The sequence below is a fragment of the Empidonax traillii genome, unplaced genomic scaffold, assembly GCF_003031625.1.
Source record: "Empidonax traillii isolate 1590-97213 ecotype Southwest subspecies unplaced genomic scaffold, ASM303162v1 scaffold161:size1573837, whole genome shotgun sequence".
NCBI lineage: Eukaryota > Metazoa > Chordata > Aves > Passeriformes > Tyrannidae > Empidonax > Empidonax traillii.
The window spans coordinates 372,785-387,254 of NW_020955354.1; the positions used below are offsets into that span (position 1 = coordinate 372,785).

Consider the following 14,470-nt stretch of genomic DNA (forward strand, 5'->3'; position numbering starts at 1 on the left):
GTTGTGTCAAAATAAGATATGGAACTTTGCTGCGTTTGATGGAAAAGAAAAATTGCTAGAGAAGTTTTGATTTCATGTAAAAATTGGCTGCTTTCATTCTGATTTTATTTTTTTTTTCCCTGCAGAATTATCTCAGCCACTGCAATGCAATGGGAAAACAACTGTGAATTCCTTGGTTTACTACAGTGCACAGACATGTTAACTAGCAGGAGGGTAAAGGTAAGATTAGTCAAACTGCATCATATCTTCTGAGAGTTTTTTAAGTCAGAGAGAGTTATAGTTTTTTATGTCTGCTGTATTTTTATACAGAGATGAGAATGAAATTTCTATATGAGAATGTTTCATGGAAGAGTACAATTCACTAACTCCATAGCTTTTTCAGCAGGAAGCAAGGAGCAGTTCGGGAATTACCTGCCCAACCCTCCACTCTTAGTGCACTAAGTGGAACAGGCTCAGGAGACAGAGACCCCTGAACTTCCCCTGCTCCTTTTTGAGCAAGTCTGAGTTTCTGAACATTCCAGTCCAGTATTATCCAGGATGTGCTCTTGTGTGGAGCTCCAAAAAGTCATTTAATGGAGACACCTCCACTTCCCTGATGCATGCACCCTTTATCTTCATTTTATATACCCCATCTCATTGAAGCAGAGACACTGAAGGGGGGTTTGGACACACAAGACTTGTTCAAGGTCTCACAGAAAAACATGACAGAGCAATGACTTGGGTGAAGAACTGGAACTGAGCACAGCACATCCTAACAGACATTTTACAATCTCAGGACCTTTACTCAGTGTCACTATTACTGGGAAAGATGAAGTCCCTGGGAAAAACTGGAAAATATGGGATTTCTGTTGCAGATTCATATAAAATGCAGTATGGCTTCAAGGCACTCCATAATTTACTTGCAAGAAAAGAGAAAACATTTAATCGACCACAATCCACAAAACGCAAGACATTTCCACCTTCAAGAAGCACAAGATTGTTAAGCGCCTTTTCTTTCATCTTTATCTGCCAGTGTGTAATGGTCTGAGTAAAATGGAAAATCTATGCTGACAAAATTCAACTGTTCACGTTTCACAGAGTTAAACCTTCCTTTCCCTCTGGTTTGTTCACCTGCAAAAAGTGAGTGAATTGAGATTTTTTTTTTCTGTATCACTATCATATAGATCTTCTTATCTTTATATGATATAAATTACATAGAACAACTAATGTCTGTGACTTTATTTTTCCTTTAGGCTCAGAAAATCCACTTCATCAGGTGCATGGAGAGTCTCACTTGAAACCTAATCTAAGGCCTCACCTTTTTTTTTCTTTTTTCAAAACAGAGATGTCCCCAAAAAGGACTGCAAGGCTATATAGGACCACAACAGGTCAAACAATATATATTGATGTATAGAAGTAAAAGCACTTCAGTTGGCATTCTGTAGTCATGACACTAGGATACAGAAAATGTTGGGTATCCTTTGCCATTGAAAAACTTTATTTTACATGTATTTGCAAACTTTCCAAAAGCACTCCATGTGTTGGAGTTCATTTGGTATTGAGTTTATTTCAACTTTGAAACTTTAGTCAAAAAAAGGGGATTTTTGCCTTCTAAAAATCAGTGGACTGGCAAACAAAAATTTCCCCACAAATGCACTGGCATCATGATACATAAGAGTTTCTTCTAGATTTTAGGAAGGCCTTGTACAGTGCTTTGCAAGGGAACATACCCCTCTTTGTCCACCGATTCTTGGTCTGTTTCTGTTGACTAACCAAGGCCTCCAATCTGGTCATCAGTGCATTTCACACAGCTCTTCCTCCAGTGCAAGCAAGCACTTGCTAAGGTTCCCAGCACATGGCAGGATAAGAGCCCTCAGTCTCAGCAATAAGCACTGACAGCAGTGGAGTTTTAATTGTGGAATGATCTCCCACAGGGAAACACAGTAATTCAGCCCCGATCATTTCCTGGGCTTGCTGGGAGACCTTCCCTCTTAATTAAACCCTCCAACCCTGGCTGGAACAATACTTTCTTATGATGCACTTATGAAAAGAATACCTTACACTCACAAAAGAAAAATGAGCAGTGAGAAGCATTAAAATCTGCAAGGAATTTGGCTGTGTTCATCTCATTTCCTAGAGAACTAGTTGAGATGTTGTGATGACAAGCAGCAAAGGTGGGCTGCTAGAGAAGGGTTTTGCAGATTAATTGAAGGTGAAATTTGATTGTTGAAGAGTTGTTCTTTAAAACAAAATTTAAAAATAACCAGTTTGCACTGTGTTATTGGGAGTTTAGAAACCATATGTGAAATGAACCTAACACATAACTCCAAAGCAGAATGTTTCAGTGACAAAAAAAAACCCTTATATCTTTAAGACCTTTAAGTTTCTATAACAAGGCCCATTACATGTAGCCTGTTGCAGAGTAGTATTGGATGGCATTTTAGCTCTGCCTACATACAGAAAAATACCAGTCATTTAAGACAGATGTTGGGAATTTTCAACAGACACTATTAGCCTTTACATGATAACTGTAATGTGTTTGAAACATATTGTGACTCAGGACAACATGGATCTTCATGTAGTGTCAGGCAGCAGGACAGGCAGCCATGACAGCTCTAAACACTGCCATTTTTACGCATTCCCCATAGAAAGTGGGAAGTCATTCTTTAGGAGGTTAACAGATCCAGGCATAAAAAAGTCCAGGCAAAAGAAACAGGAATAATTCCAGTTACTCAGGACAAAAGGTACATCCAGTCTGCTTTGTGCCATATTGAAACACCAGAGTTTTGTTCTCTAGTGAATTTATTAGACTATTGATATTCCTCAAAAAAAGGTCTGCGCTAAATATTCATCCTTGTGAAAAGTATTATTGCTGCAGTATAAACATTATACAGCTGTGATAAAGACTAACATAATTTATTTTGAAACTGAAGTGAAAACAAGCACTGCCTTGAATCACAGGGAAAAAAAATAATCTATGGTCCTTATCTGAAAGAAAACTAACACACTACAGTTTATTACCTCAAATATATGATTTCCCCACATCCCACATTGATCATTTAAAAGGGAGAATTATTATTGTAACAAACAGAGCAACAAATTGTTTTTCCAAGCAGGAGCTTTGGTCACAGCATGCCTATAGAGATGTATGGGAAGACCATGCGACAAAAGGCATGACCCAATAAACGTTTGGAGTGTGTATTTTCTAGAGGAACTGAGGACAATATTCTAACTGTTATTAGTTATGCCAGGCTTAAAGGACACTAAGCATAGTTCAAAGGGAAAAAAAACCAAACCACTATTAAAACAAAACACCTTAGAGTTCCAAGATTGGATCCAACTTCCACTGAAGTTGGTAGGGTTTGTCCCTGCAAAACATACAGCCATCCTTAGCCACTTTGTCTTCCTCCTCTCTCAATACTGACTTCAATGTATTGACAAAATAACCCCATGAGCCATAAACAACCCCAAGCCCCACAATCAAAAAAAAGTTCAAAAAAAGACAAACATCTGAGTTTTTTAATTAGCACGAGAGAACTGAAAGACTCATCAGGTATAAATCTGGTTTGAATTCAATGTTTGGTTTATCTTATTAAAACTCACTAGAATCTTAAGTTTTCAGACTTGTGTGGGTCACAGTACTCTACCTTGCAATGCAAACAAATCTAAGGGTATTATTATCCTCTTTATCTGGTAAAGAAACTACAAAGGATTCCCATCATTTCGTTTTTGCAGCCAAGTGTTACGTGAAGAGACTGAGAAATACTGGACTATAAATATCAATGATTACATAGCCAATAGTAAATTCACCAGAACTACAGTTTTCTCTCTAACACCTTTTGCATTATGTAACCTATTCCTAATCCTTAACTTCACACACATTTATCATAGGGTAACCTAATACAAGGATATTGTTGATATGCAAAAGTAATTTACGTATATTGGTATTGTAGGAGCAGAGCCTTTGGGAACCCACAGCAACACAAAGACCATTTCCTCCTCTGAAAGTGTGACAGTAGCCTAAACCTACTACTCTTACTGCAATATAAATACTATCAAGTAATATGTGCTAGTCGTTTTCCAACAGAAATCAAACAGCAGCATGAACGAGTGAACTAAGATGATGCAACAAAAATAAGACAGGAAAGGGTCACTTCAGTTCAGTCTCCTCTCATTCTTCCTGCATGCTTTACCACCTGTGGAGTGACCAGTATGCAGCTCAACACTCTAATGCAGCAAAGTGATGTCTCCTGCATGCCAACACCCTCATGTTCACAATGCTGACTTGCAGGGACACTGGGACGCAATCCACATTCTTCTAGCAAAGAATCTTCTGCATCTGAAAAAAAGTACATCACTACTGACGGAAGAGCAGCAGCTCCAGGTTAGTTCAAGTAGCTGCAGCTTAAGGTTATTACCCTTTTCCCACTATTTTCCAAAAATCCTTTCAGTTTGATACATCCCTATGTCTGCTATGTCAAAAATAGCCTTCTGCAGGACAGCAGCCCTCTTTAATTCCACAAGCCAATCTCTTCAGGTTGTAAAACTCTCTTCATGTGCCAGCCTGTGCAACCCTGGCATTGCATTGCAACACCCTCTGGAAATGTCGTGCAGAAGCACAGCTCATATACAGGCCTTTCAGCAACAGGGAAAGTCTTTAAAAACCTGTTTGACTGTGAGGAATTTCAATCACTGAGTAAAGATCTGATACTGGTGAAAAATACCATGGAGGCCTCATTTACATTGGGGGGGGGGGGGGGGGGATAAGAAGGAGAAAAAAAAGAAAAATATAGGCCTGAGTTGCTTCTGTATCCTGAAGTATTTCTGTAGTCTTTTTTAACCTGACTTTGCCATAGTGCAGTAACAATACCACAACTCATTATCTAATCTCTGTTTGACAACTGAAATCTGTTGAACATTTTTTTTAAGAAGTTCTTACTGAGAAAGCGTATCATGAGAAATTCTAAAATGGAAATTTAAGTTGAATAAACTGTTCCTGTTCTCTGTATGAATTGATGTCAATCCAAAACCAAACAGACGATATCACCCCATCATCAGAGGGGATTCCAGGTCTAATATTCAACTAAAGAAAAAAAAAAATTAAAAATGTCATACAGCTGTACTGCTCTCCTTGATTTATATTCCTATAGGAATATATAAGAACATATGATTATCTAAGAACATTCAGTCCCATTAAATAGGGCACATTGGGCATCGTCTCTTACTGTACTTGGGGACAGATGGAAGAAGAATGGAGAAAAATAATTTTTCTTCCATTAGGTGGACTATCTCTGTCACTTGTTAATTTTCTTTTTATAGCAATGATCCCTTTCCAAGCTTAACTTCCAGCTATTTTAAGAAAATAATACCACCCAGTACCACAAAAAAAAGGATAAAGGAATATTCTACAGCTGGACTGTTTACTGGTGTTTTCTGAAGAATTATGACCAGCTTTGCATCTTTCATAAGCCAAATGAATTTTCATGTACTAACCTCCAGGACACATTGATTTGCTAGAATTCTGAGAGCAGCAAGTGTTATATGGAGACAGTGCTATCCTGTATTTTGCTAGCTGGCACTGGGAGGGCAAGCTTAACAATCACTGCCTAGAGCCTGGTTTTCAGTGCTTCTTTCAGATACAATTGCAATAAATACATTAATAGGCATTATAAACATTTACTCATCTCCCACTGTTATGCAATGCCCTAGTAGGGCACAGTGCTTTAAGTGGAGAACAGCCAGCTAGGTGCAAATGGGGGGTGGAATTCAGGTCAGTGAAGTTAATTACCTGATCTGGAATTTGGCTGGAATACCAGGCTTAATGCCTGTAGCCTTACGAAAGCTGTGTGTGGTTTTAACAACCTCGGGCAGCCAGGACCTCTTTTCCACATTTCAGACAACTGCTCTCCAGTACCTTGTCCTTGAGCAGCACAGCAGGTGTGGCTCTTCAGTGACCTACACCTTCAACTTTAGCATCAACCACCTCCTTTGAGGTCTCAGCCCCTTGCAGCTGCAGCCTGACCACGCACAGCACGAGCAGGTTCACCTGTAGGGGCTGGTTTACTCAGGGCAAGCTTTGGTGTGCTTGTCAGAGAGCCTTCAGAGAGAGCTCATCTCTGCACTGTGCAATTGCAGCAGGGGTATACGAGCATCTTTCTAACCCACTGCAACAATCAAAACATCAATACACTCTGTCCTCATTTCTGTGCTGAAAGCAGAGCAGTTTCCCGAACAAACACCTTATGCCCGGAAGGTATAAAAAAACGAGGAAAGCACTTATAAATGTATAATGATGATTTTTTTTTTTTAAGAAAAAAGGTAAATTTAGTTACATTCAAAAATTCTGACTGATTAACAATTGAAAAAGGCAAAATCCTACTGTGGCCACAACTGACAGCTTGATTATTGTCTCTTTTTCAAGGTTCTGAAAAGTACCTTAGCAGGGTAGGGGGGTAGAAGCATAAATTATTAAGGTGCTACCTACAGCTCTCAATAATTCCCCATCAAGGAAATGTCAAAGCTTAAAAAATATTGTATTTGCTCCCCAAAACGTAAATTAAATCCACAAAACTATGTTGAACTTAAGTCAAGGAAATAATCATGTATCAGTGTCCGGGGGGACAGAGCAACACTTTGCTTTGCAAAATGAGGGCTGCTGCCACAGCCCAGCCTGACCTTCCTTACTTCACCTCTCACAGTTCCACGGTGCTCTCTGAACTGGAGGTGGCCCCCTGTGCTGGCCCTTTACTCACTCATGTGTTGTTCACACTGTGCTGTCAACTCACCATGGAATTCATGGCAAAGTGGTTGTGCTGGGTCTGCAGGTCCAGGGCGTGTTGGTAGCTCACACCGATCTCCGTGTGACTCTGCAGGAACAACTCTTTGTTGTGGCTGATCCAGTCGAACATCTACAAGAATTCACATAAAATAAAGGGGAAAAAAACAAGTTAGACAAGGATAGAAACAATGAGAGACAGTGCAAAATATAAAAATCCTGTTATGAGACAGATGTATATGCAACACAGACAAAATCACCTCATCTATGCTCCTCATTAAAATAAACTGTTGTGGAGCAATGAAATCATTGGAGTTATCATCATATTTCAATATGAACAGAATGATAGGCCCAGAAAAAACAATTCATAAAGCATGTTCCTCAGAAAGCTGATCCCATAGTTTTTCCTATAGGTAAAAGGAATTTCATATATAGAAAGATGGCAGCAGAGGAAAATATAATCAGAGATTGCCTCACTGACCGAAGATCTAGCAGTTCATAAAGTACCTTTATTCCACAAATGGACCAAAAATTCCATAAATATTATGGATGTGATTTTCTCAACCCCCTTTATTTTTCATCTGTACAAAAAGTTTCCAAATGTTGCATTAAAGTAGCCAGTTGACTTCCTACACTTATATTTCCCAGGTCTTTGCAACTGCAAAGACATAACCTAGTCTATCTTCCACTTATTATTTCTGGGAATGAAGAGAGAAAAAGAAAAAAAATTATTTTATTAATATCTCTAAAGGACACACATTTCAACCTCTTCCACTTCGAAGTGTGTTTCCAAGCAAAATGGACTGTTCTGTACTTCAGACACAGATAGAAATATATTGAATAAAGCTGACAAAACTCACTCCTTATTTTGAAGCACGTTATTGTGACATTTCAATCTGCAGCACGTTCATGCATTATAAGCTGTCAAAAGTCAGGTAGGAGATGGTGGGTTTATGTTTTGGTGTTTTTTGTTGTGTTAGAGACAAAATGCATTCAGAGTGAGAGCCTTTCTTTCTTTACTCCTGACTACAGCTCTGCAGGTAAATACAATCTCACATTTCTTCTTTTCTGCAAACCTTTTTGTGTTGCAGAATCCCTTTGAACCATGTTCCCTCATCTCCATGCCAGCAAGGAGGAGACTGTTCATTAATAAGGACTCTTTCATAATAAAAAAAAATAAACAAATGAAACCCAAAGTCAATAATTTCTTATAAGAAAAGAAAAGCTAATTACAGAGGCAGCAGAGCTCAGGTGAGTGCAGTCCTTGGTGGTTTAGGGTCAAAAGGCAGTGATGCAGCAAGTAACCACCTTACTTGCTCAGTCACAGAATGGTCACAGAATGGTCACAGAATGAGTCCACATCCTTGCTGTAACAGTTGCATGTTCTCCAGTAAAGAGCTGGTTCGTTCTTTAGCCCTGAATAACAATTTTTGCCCTGTGACAGCTGCAGAACACTCGGAGCCCACTGCTCAGGCACTGTGTGCTGCTGCAGTTGCTCAGGGTCATTCCCCATTCCCTGTAGAGATGGTGCTCCGAGAGGAGAGAAAAGGCCCTGCGTGGGTCTCCTGCAACTCCTGCAGTAAAAGCAACATTTCATGCTGAGCACTCCATCCAGCACTGGAGTGCACTGCTTTGTGCAGGGGATTTGCAAAGATAATATTTAATATCCCTTTCAACAGAAGGCAAATAAACATTGCAAGTGTCACCAGACACACTACACTAACCTGGTCCCAAAATTCTCACATATGCCTGAATTTTTAATCTTTTATTTATGAAAATACAATTTGCAATTACAGAGTCTGCACTAGCTTGTACTTTGTGTTGATAAATAGTCCTAAAGGCCAAATTTGGTTCAAGTTACAAAGATGCAAATCCAAAGTGATATCAGTGACACAATTAATTTCACATTTGTACCTGTGGAGCTGATCAGGCCTATCACCATTTTTTCAGGAAATATAACTAACAACATTTTTGCGAGGATGAGATCAGGGGTTTCAAACATTACTGCCAACCAAACACAATGAAACAACCTAGTACACCTGAAGAGACATTAAAGCTTTCTCACTGGATTCCTTTTTCCCACTGTATGAAGGTTTAATAAGCAACATTAGCACAACATAATTTGCCACACTTGGGTTCTTACAGGGAAAAAAAAAATAAAAAAATCATAAAGCTAATAAAGGAAAATTCCATAACAGCAAAGTTCATGTCCCAACAACAAGATTTTACATCTCTGCTGAGAGACCAACAGAGATTTCTTGTAAGTAGATACATGTTTGATGTGAACATGTTTTAATGTTTTAAACAATCTAAAGATATTCAGGGAGAAGAAAACTGGCAGCAATCCACTAAAAATAAACAGTAAATTTAATATTTTATGCTCAGCAAAGCCGAATCAGGATCTTTTTAAGACACGTAATTTAAACAAGTAATCTATTGTTCTGTGGATAGGGAGCATTTCCTCCATCTAATCTATACACATATTGTTGGATAAGAATCCAGCTTAAGTTAAACCATGCTTCTGCCTTCTAAAATAAAATAATACACTATCAGGAAAAAGAAAGGAAATTTAGGAGATGATTAAGCTTTTTTTGTCTTTTTTTTTTTAATCAACTGAAATACACAACAATGATTTAAAGGATGTCCTTCAAGAATTTTGAGCAACACTGAGCAACACTAGCAACAGACCTTGATGATGAAATCTGTACCACCTTTAAAAAACAGTATGGTTTTCTATCCATGGCCAATAACAGATTTTGAAAGAGACTCAATTTCAGTTTAGACTTTGAATCTTTCTATGATATCATTCATAAAAATTACTTTGGTTTCAGCTGGCCTATGCCTGTAGCAAATTATCCCCTATCAGTATGATCTAGAGTCTTGCCCAAACTCTCTCACATCTCACACAAAAGCCCAGAGAATGAAGAGGTTTCCATTTCATGTGGTTTGGAGCTGGGAAGAAAATCAAGCAAGATGTCTCGGAACAAGTGCAGAGTAAAAAAGATGCAGATTCAGTACAGTCTAAAGTGGGGTTAACGATGACATTGCTCTGTAAAAACATGCATTGCTCCTGAGTCTTAATGAATAATAAGCAGTATTTACAAACACTCTTGCTTTGCACAGCAGCCAGGGCTTTTTAAGATTGCAGACATGCCAACCTTAAGCAATGCAATAGCGTCTGATCTACCCAAACAAGTTCCAGATGAACTGGTACCCCTGCATAGCAGCCTCCCATGCTGTGTAGAAATGCTAACTTGACCCTCAAAATGGCACAGCCTGGACTCAGTACTGCTTGGATTTGTAACTGCACTGATTTTTTTTCCAGGGCTGGTTCCTTCAGAGACTTCTCAAGCATTTCTGCTTAATGCTGACTTAACTGTAGACATTTTCCTAAGTAGCCAGAAGAGAGTACTGGGAATCTGGCATCATGGAATACTTTGTATTTTCACCCCCTAATCAAAGATGCGTGGAAACAGTATTACACAGTCCCACAGGTCACGAGATTTCTTTAACAATTGTGGTATTTAAATAAATAAATACCTAAAAGTGGCATCGTATTTACCTTTGAGATGTAATGGATTGTGTTTTCAAACTCTTTTCTCTGACCATAAAGCCTAAAATGGACTTCAAAAAAAATTTCTCATAACAATATGACTCAAAGTTGAGGCGCTGAAAATACCAGATGTCAGGTGACTTGTGATGCTGCTGTGAGTTTGTGGCAGGTTTGCAGTGTGTGGCCAGGAGGTTTCAATATGAAGGTCTGTCAACATTGTCTGGCCTGGCCCACATTACTAGTAATATTTCCTGAAAGCTTTCAGGTTAAACTTGTTTTCCACATGAGAAACTCTGATGCTTCCTGTGTTCCTGAAGTGAGTGTGCTGCCTAGGTTGTTTAATTAAAACACACCATTGTGAATGTGAACATGGCAATGACCCAACAATTGCTGTTTCACTCAACCCTGCGAGGACCACCCCAGTTTCAAGGGGCTAATTTAGGCTTCTGAAAAAAATGCTCAAGATCCTCTGACAAGTTAGTTTCTGTGTCAAAGGAGTGAGGTTTTAATACAGTAAATATCAAAGTTCGGCAAATGTGTCCTGTGAGATCAGCTTAAAGCAGATACAATGTCTCAGCAAACTGAGATTTCCTGTGTCATTCTAACATTGCTACCCAGCACTGTATCAATTGATCTCATACCATCCATGAAAAAGACTGTCTTAACTTAGCAGTGATTATCACAAAATTATTGGATCTTTCATTATTCCTGTGACTTACTTCTTAGTCCTGTGACTGCCAGTGACTTAATTCTTCTCTTAAGCCTTCTAATCATTCCTGTATTCATGAATTCACACCAAATAGCAGCACAAAATAACTAAGATTGGACATTATATCACTAAAAACACATGAACCAAATGCCCTCAGTGTCTCCCAGCCTGGCCCTTCTGCACACTGCTGTAGATAATCTGGAGACCAGTTAAGGAATTCGGAGTTTTCCAGTGACTGAGATGCTGAGGAGTTAAGCACACTTAAAACAGAAGATCAGCTTTCAATGTGATTATCTCTTGTAGTCCCGTTTCGAACGATACATGAAGGAAAGGGAATGCATATGCTGCTGAGGAACGTTAAGTGGTACATTTAATTAAGGAAATTAGACCTTTATGAGAGAGTCAGAGGAACCAAGAATAATCTGAAGGGCCTCTGCCCAGTGCTTTGAGAAGCCTCCCTGCCATTAGTGGTCATACATGTACCAGTAATTATTATATATGTGGCCTTGAGGCCACTTCACTTGAGATTAGGGTATCCAATCACATCTCCAGCATCAGTCCTGCTGGCAACAACGAGTATCTTAACCTCATGTTTTGTCATCATAGTTGACGAGTTACTAGAAAATCCAGGTTAAGTGTTAGACCAAACAGCAGGTCTCAAGCTGGTCATGAATAAGTCCTGCTGAGGGAGAATGTGACTCTGTAGTTTCCCTGGATTTGTAACATCTGGCAGGCTAGTGAGTACAGGGTGAGAACAGCTGTTTGAGAACAGAGAAGAAACACGGATATGGAACAGTATGTATGCAGCCTGTGCACAGTCCAACCCTACCTCAGATAACATGAGATTTATAACATCATTTCAGATAAAAACCTCTGCTCTCTGGCTTTTGTCAGAGCTCGCTGAGAAGCATTAGCACTGGATTCTGGAACAGTGGTGCCAAGCACCGCAGGAGGATGTGCCCAGGACAGAGCTGGCAGCACACCCTATGCCAAGTGGTATTGATGGGAGGATTAGAGCCTTCATGGCTTTGGCAGCCAGTGAACTGAATATATTCATTAATGAAATTGTTTATACATGCTGAAAATAATAAATCCCAAATCTATTGAACACTGTACGAGGTCTGGAATTAATTATGAACCAGCTTGTAGCAAATCATCTTCTCTGTATGTTCTGAACCATAAATATCAAACTCATACAGTTAATTAAGGGCAGAATGATAACCATTATAACCACACCGTCTCAAAGAACAATATGGGATACATATAAAGAAAAGAGTCCCAAAGGGACATACAGATCAAGTCCAATCACTGCTTTTGGCAGCCAACCACAGTATAAAGTTTCTTTTCATAAAGGGATGAAGCTTCACCTGAAAACTAGTGAAGTGCTTCAGCTCAGCTCCTCCTGTGAGAAGCAGTTCCAGACATTTTCTGCTCATTACTGAACTCATCATATATTCTCTGACCTAAATAAGACTCATGTCCAGTTTATACACATTTACTCTTAGGTTAACATTTTCCTTCAAGTTAAAAAAGTTTTTCTCCCAGGTGTTTAACCTTTTCCAGTGTCGACTGGGGCGAGTTCATTGTCTCTCCTGCTGTTTGTTTTACTAGAGCCCAGCTATTTTAACTCATCTTATGATACACAGCCTCTCTCTGCACTTATTTTAGTTCATGGATATCTTTCATGCTCAACTAAGGTCCCAGTAGCACTTTGTGGAATGTTGATTTCTTTTTGCTGGAAAGATTCCAGCTGAAATCATGTAGGATAACCTTTGCTTCTGGCATCAACTTTAGAAAAGAAGATACAAAAAGGAAAGAGCAACAAGTACTGGATCACCAGTACTTACCATCTTTTCTCTTGGTAGCCTCCTGCGTAATTAGTATCAAAGACCAGTAGTGTTTACTGGATTTACTCTGAAAAGAACAACTTGGGTGATGTTGCAAATAAGAGCGAGTTCAAGGGCACTTAGGAAAAATATGAGGCAGGGTCTAGAAATAAATTCCTGGTAGTCTCACATGTAATGCACCAGGCACAAATGCATTCCCCCACTATGCCTCCATATGCTGCTAACAAAGAGAAAAATATCGGTAATCTAAAAGAATGTCTTGCCTGTAGCTGAGGAGAGGGTAGATCACTAATTATATGACAGATTAAATCCCTATTAGATTAGTGCTTTTCAGTCTCTTCCAATTTGTGGACCCCATAAAATTGTTCAAAGGAAGTGCTATAGCAAATTAATGTCTTCAAACCATGAATCGGTTTCATCAAATACCTTTACCAACTACTAAGTTGGTATTTAATATCCATGATCCACAGGTTGGGAAATGCTGGAGAAAAGCATACATTGCTTATTGAAGAGAGGTCCATATAAGAGTCCATGTGCATTTTGGATTTTCAAAACTGTCCAGCCAGTGTTAAACTGAGTAATCTACAACAGAAAGTGGAAAGTTTCACTCTGAGAACAAGTTCATTTTCATATGTTTCCACAATATAAACAAAATAATAACACACGTAGAACAGTAACTGCCAGAGTCCCTCTCTTGAGGTTTACAAAGTTTCCAGCTACAAGGTCTATTCCTATCTCATTAAGGGAGTTCAAGTATTCACAACAACTCAATTAAACAAAAATGAAGACATATTTCTTACATCCTTTGCAATTGAATTTGGCCAGTACTTGAACAAAAAAATAATACTGTACAACAGATTTGTGGCACATACACAGTCTGCATTGACATGCAAGGGCCTGATCCAGGAAAGATTTGCATGTGAGCTATTTTTATAAAAGACAATCAAGAAAGTCCCCTATTGCATCTAGACTAGAATCAGAACTGAAGTTTAATTGGAACCAGTGTCTAGGTCACCTGCACATTTGGGAAAGGCCTGGGAAAGGCCAACAGAAGTGCAGCACCTCCATGAAGTGGAGGTGTGCTCCTGCACATGAGAAATACCAACAGTGTGCAGAATAAGTCCATTTACCTAGAGACGGAAAAATCCCTACACTTAAGCTCTCAGCTAAATTCAGTGGAACAGAGGGCTGATTCTGGCTGTCCAGACTAGCTGCTCCCTAAGGGGGCAAGAAACCAGAAACGAAGACCCAGCAGGTAGAACAGGGGCCCTCATTAGTCAGAGCCTGTCCCACAGCCCCTGAGAGCTTATAGTAACCAGGTTTAAACAAGAGACCATCACACAAGTTCCGGTGGCAAAACAAGTCCAAGCTTAATCTATGAAGTCAATCCAGGCTCAAACACAGCCCTGTGACCGCAGCACAGGTCCACAAGAATGAGGAAGGTCCCAGGTCATGCCACAAAAGCAGTTGATTGTTCAGTGTCTGGCTCAGCAGGGCTCATGGTCTGGCAGGGCAGGGCTGTAGAAAAGCTGGATTTGAGGTTGGTCAGGGCCATCAGTGTCCATCAGTGCCCACACTGGGCTGGGTACGTGAAGGGTCACCAGGCA

General features: G+C 39.5%; 1 protein-coding gene across 2 annotated transcripts in view; it reads right to left on the reverse strand.

Annotated features, from left to right (window-relative positions):
- KALRN (kalirin RhoGEF kinase) overlaps positions 1-14,470 on the reverse strand; it is a 498,966-nt gene that overhangs the window by 267,863 nt on the left and 216,633 nt on the right. For both annotated transcript variants that reach the window (XM_027885121.1, XM_027885122.1), the window contains exon 7: positions 6,765-6,887. In XM_027885121.1, coding sequence (XP_027740922.1) covers positions 6,765-6,887 — 123 coding nt within the window. The remainder of the gene's footprint in view (positions 1-6,764; positions 6,888-14,470) is intronic.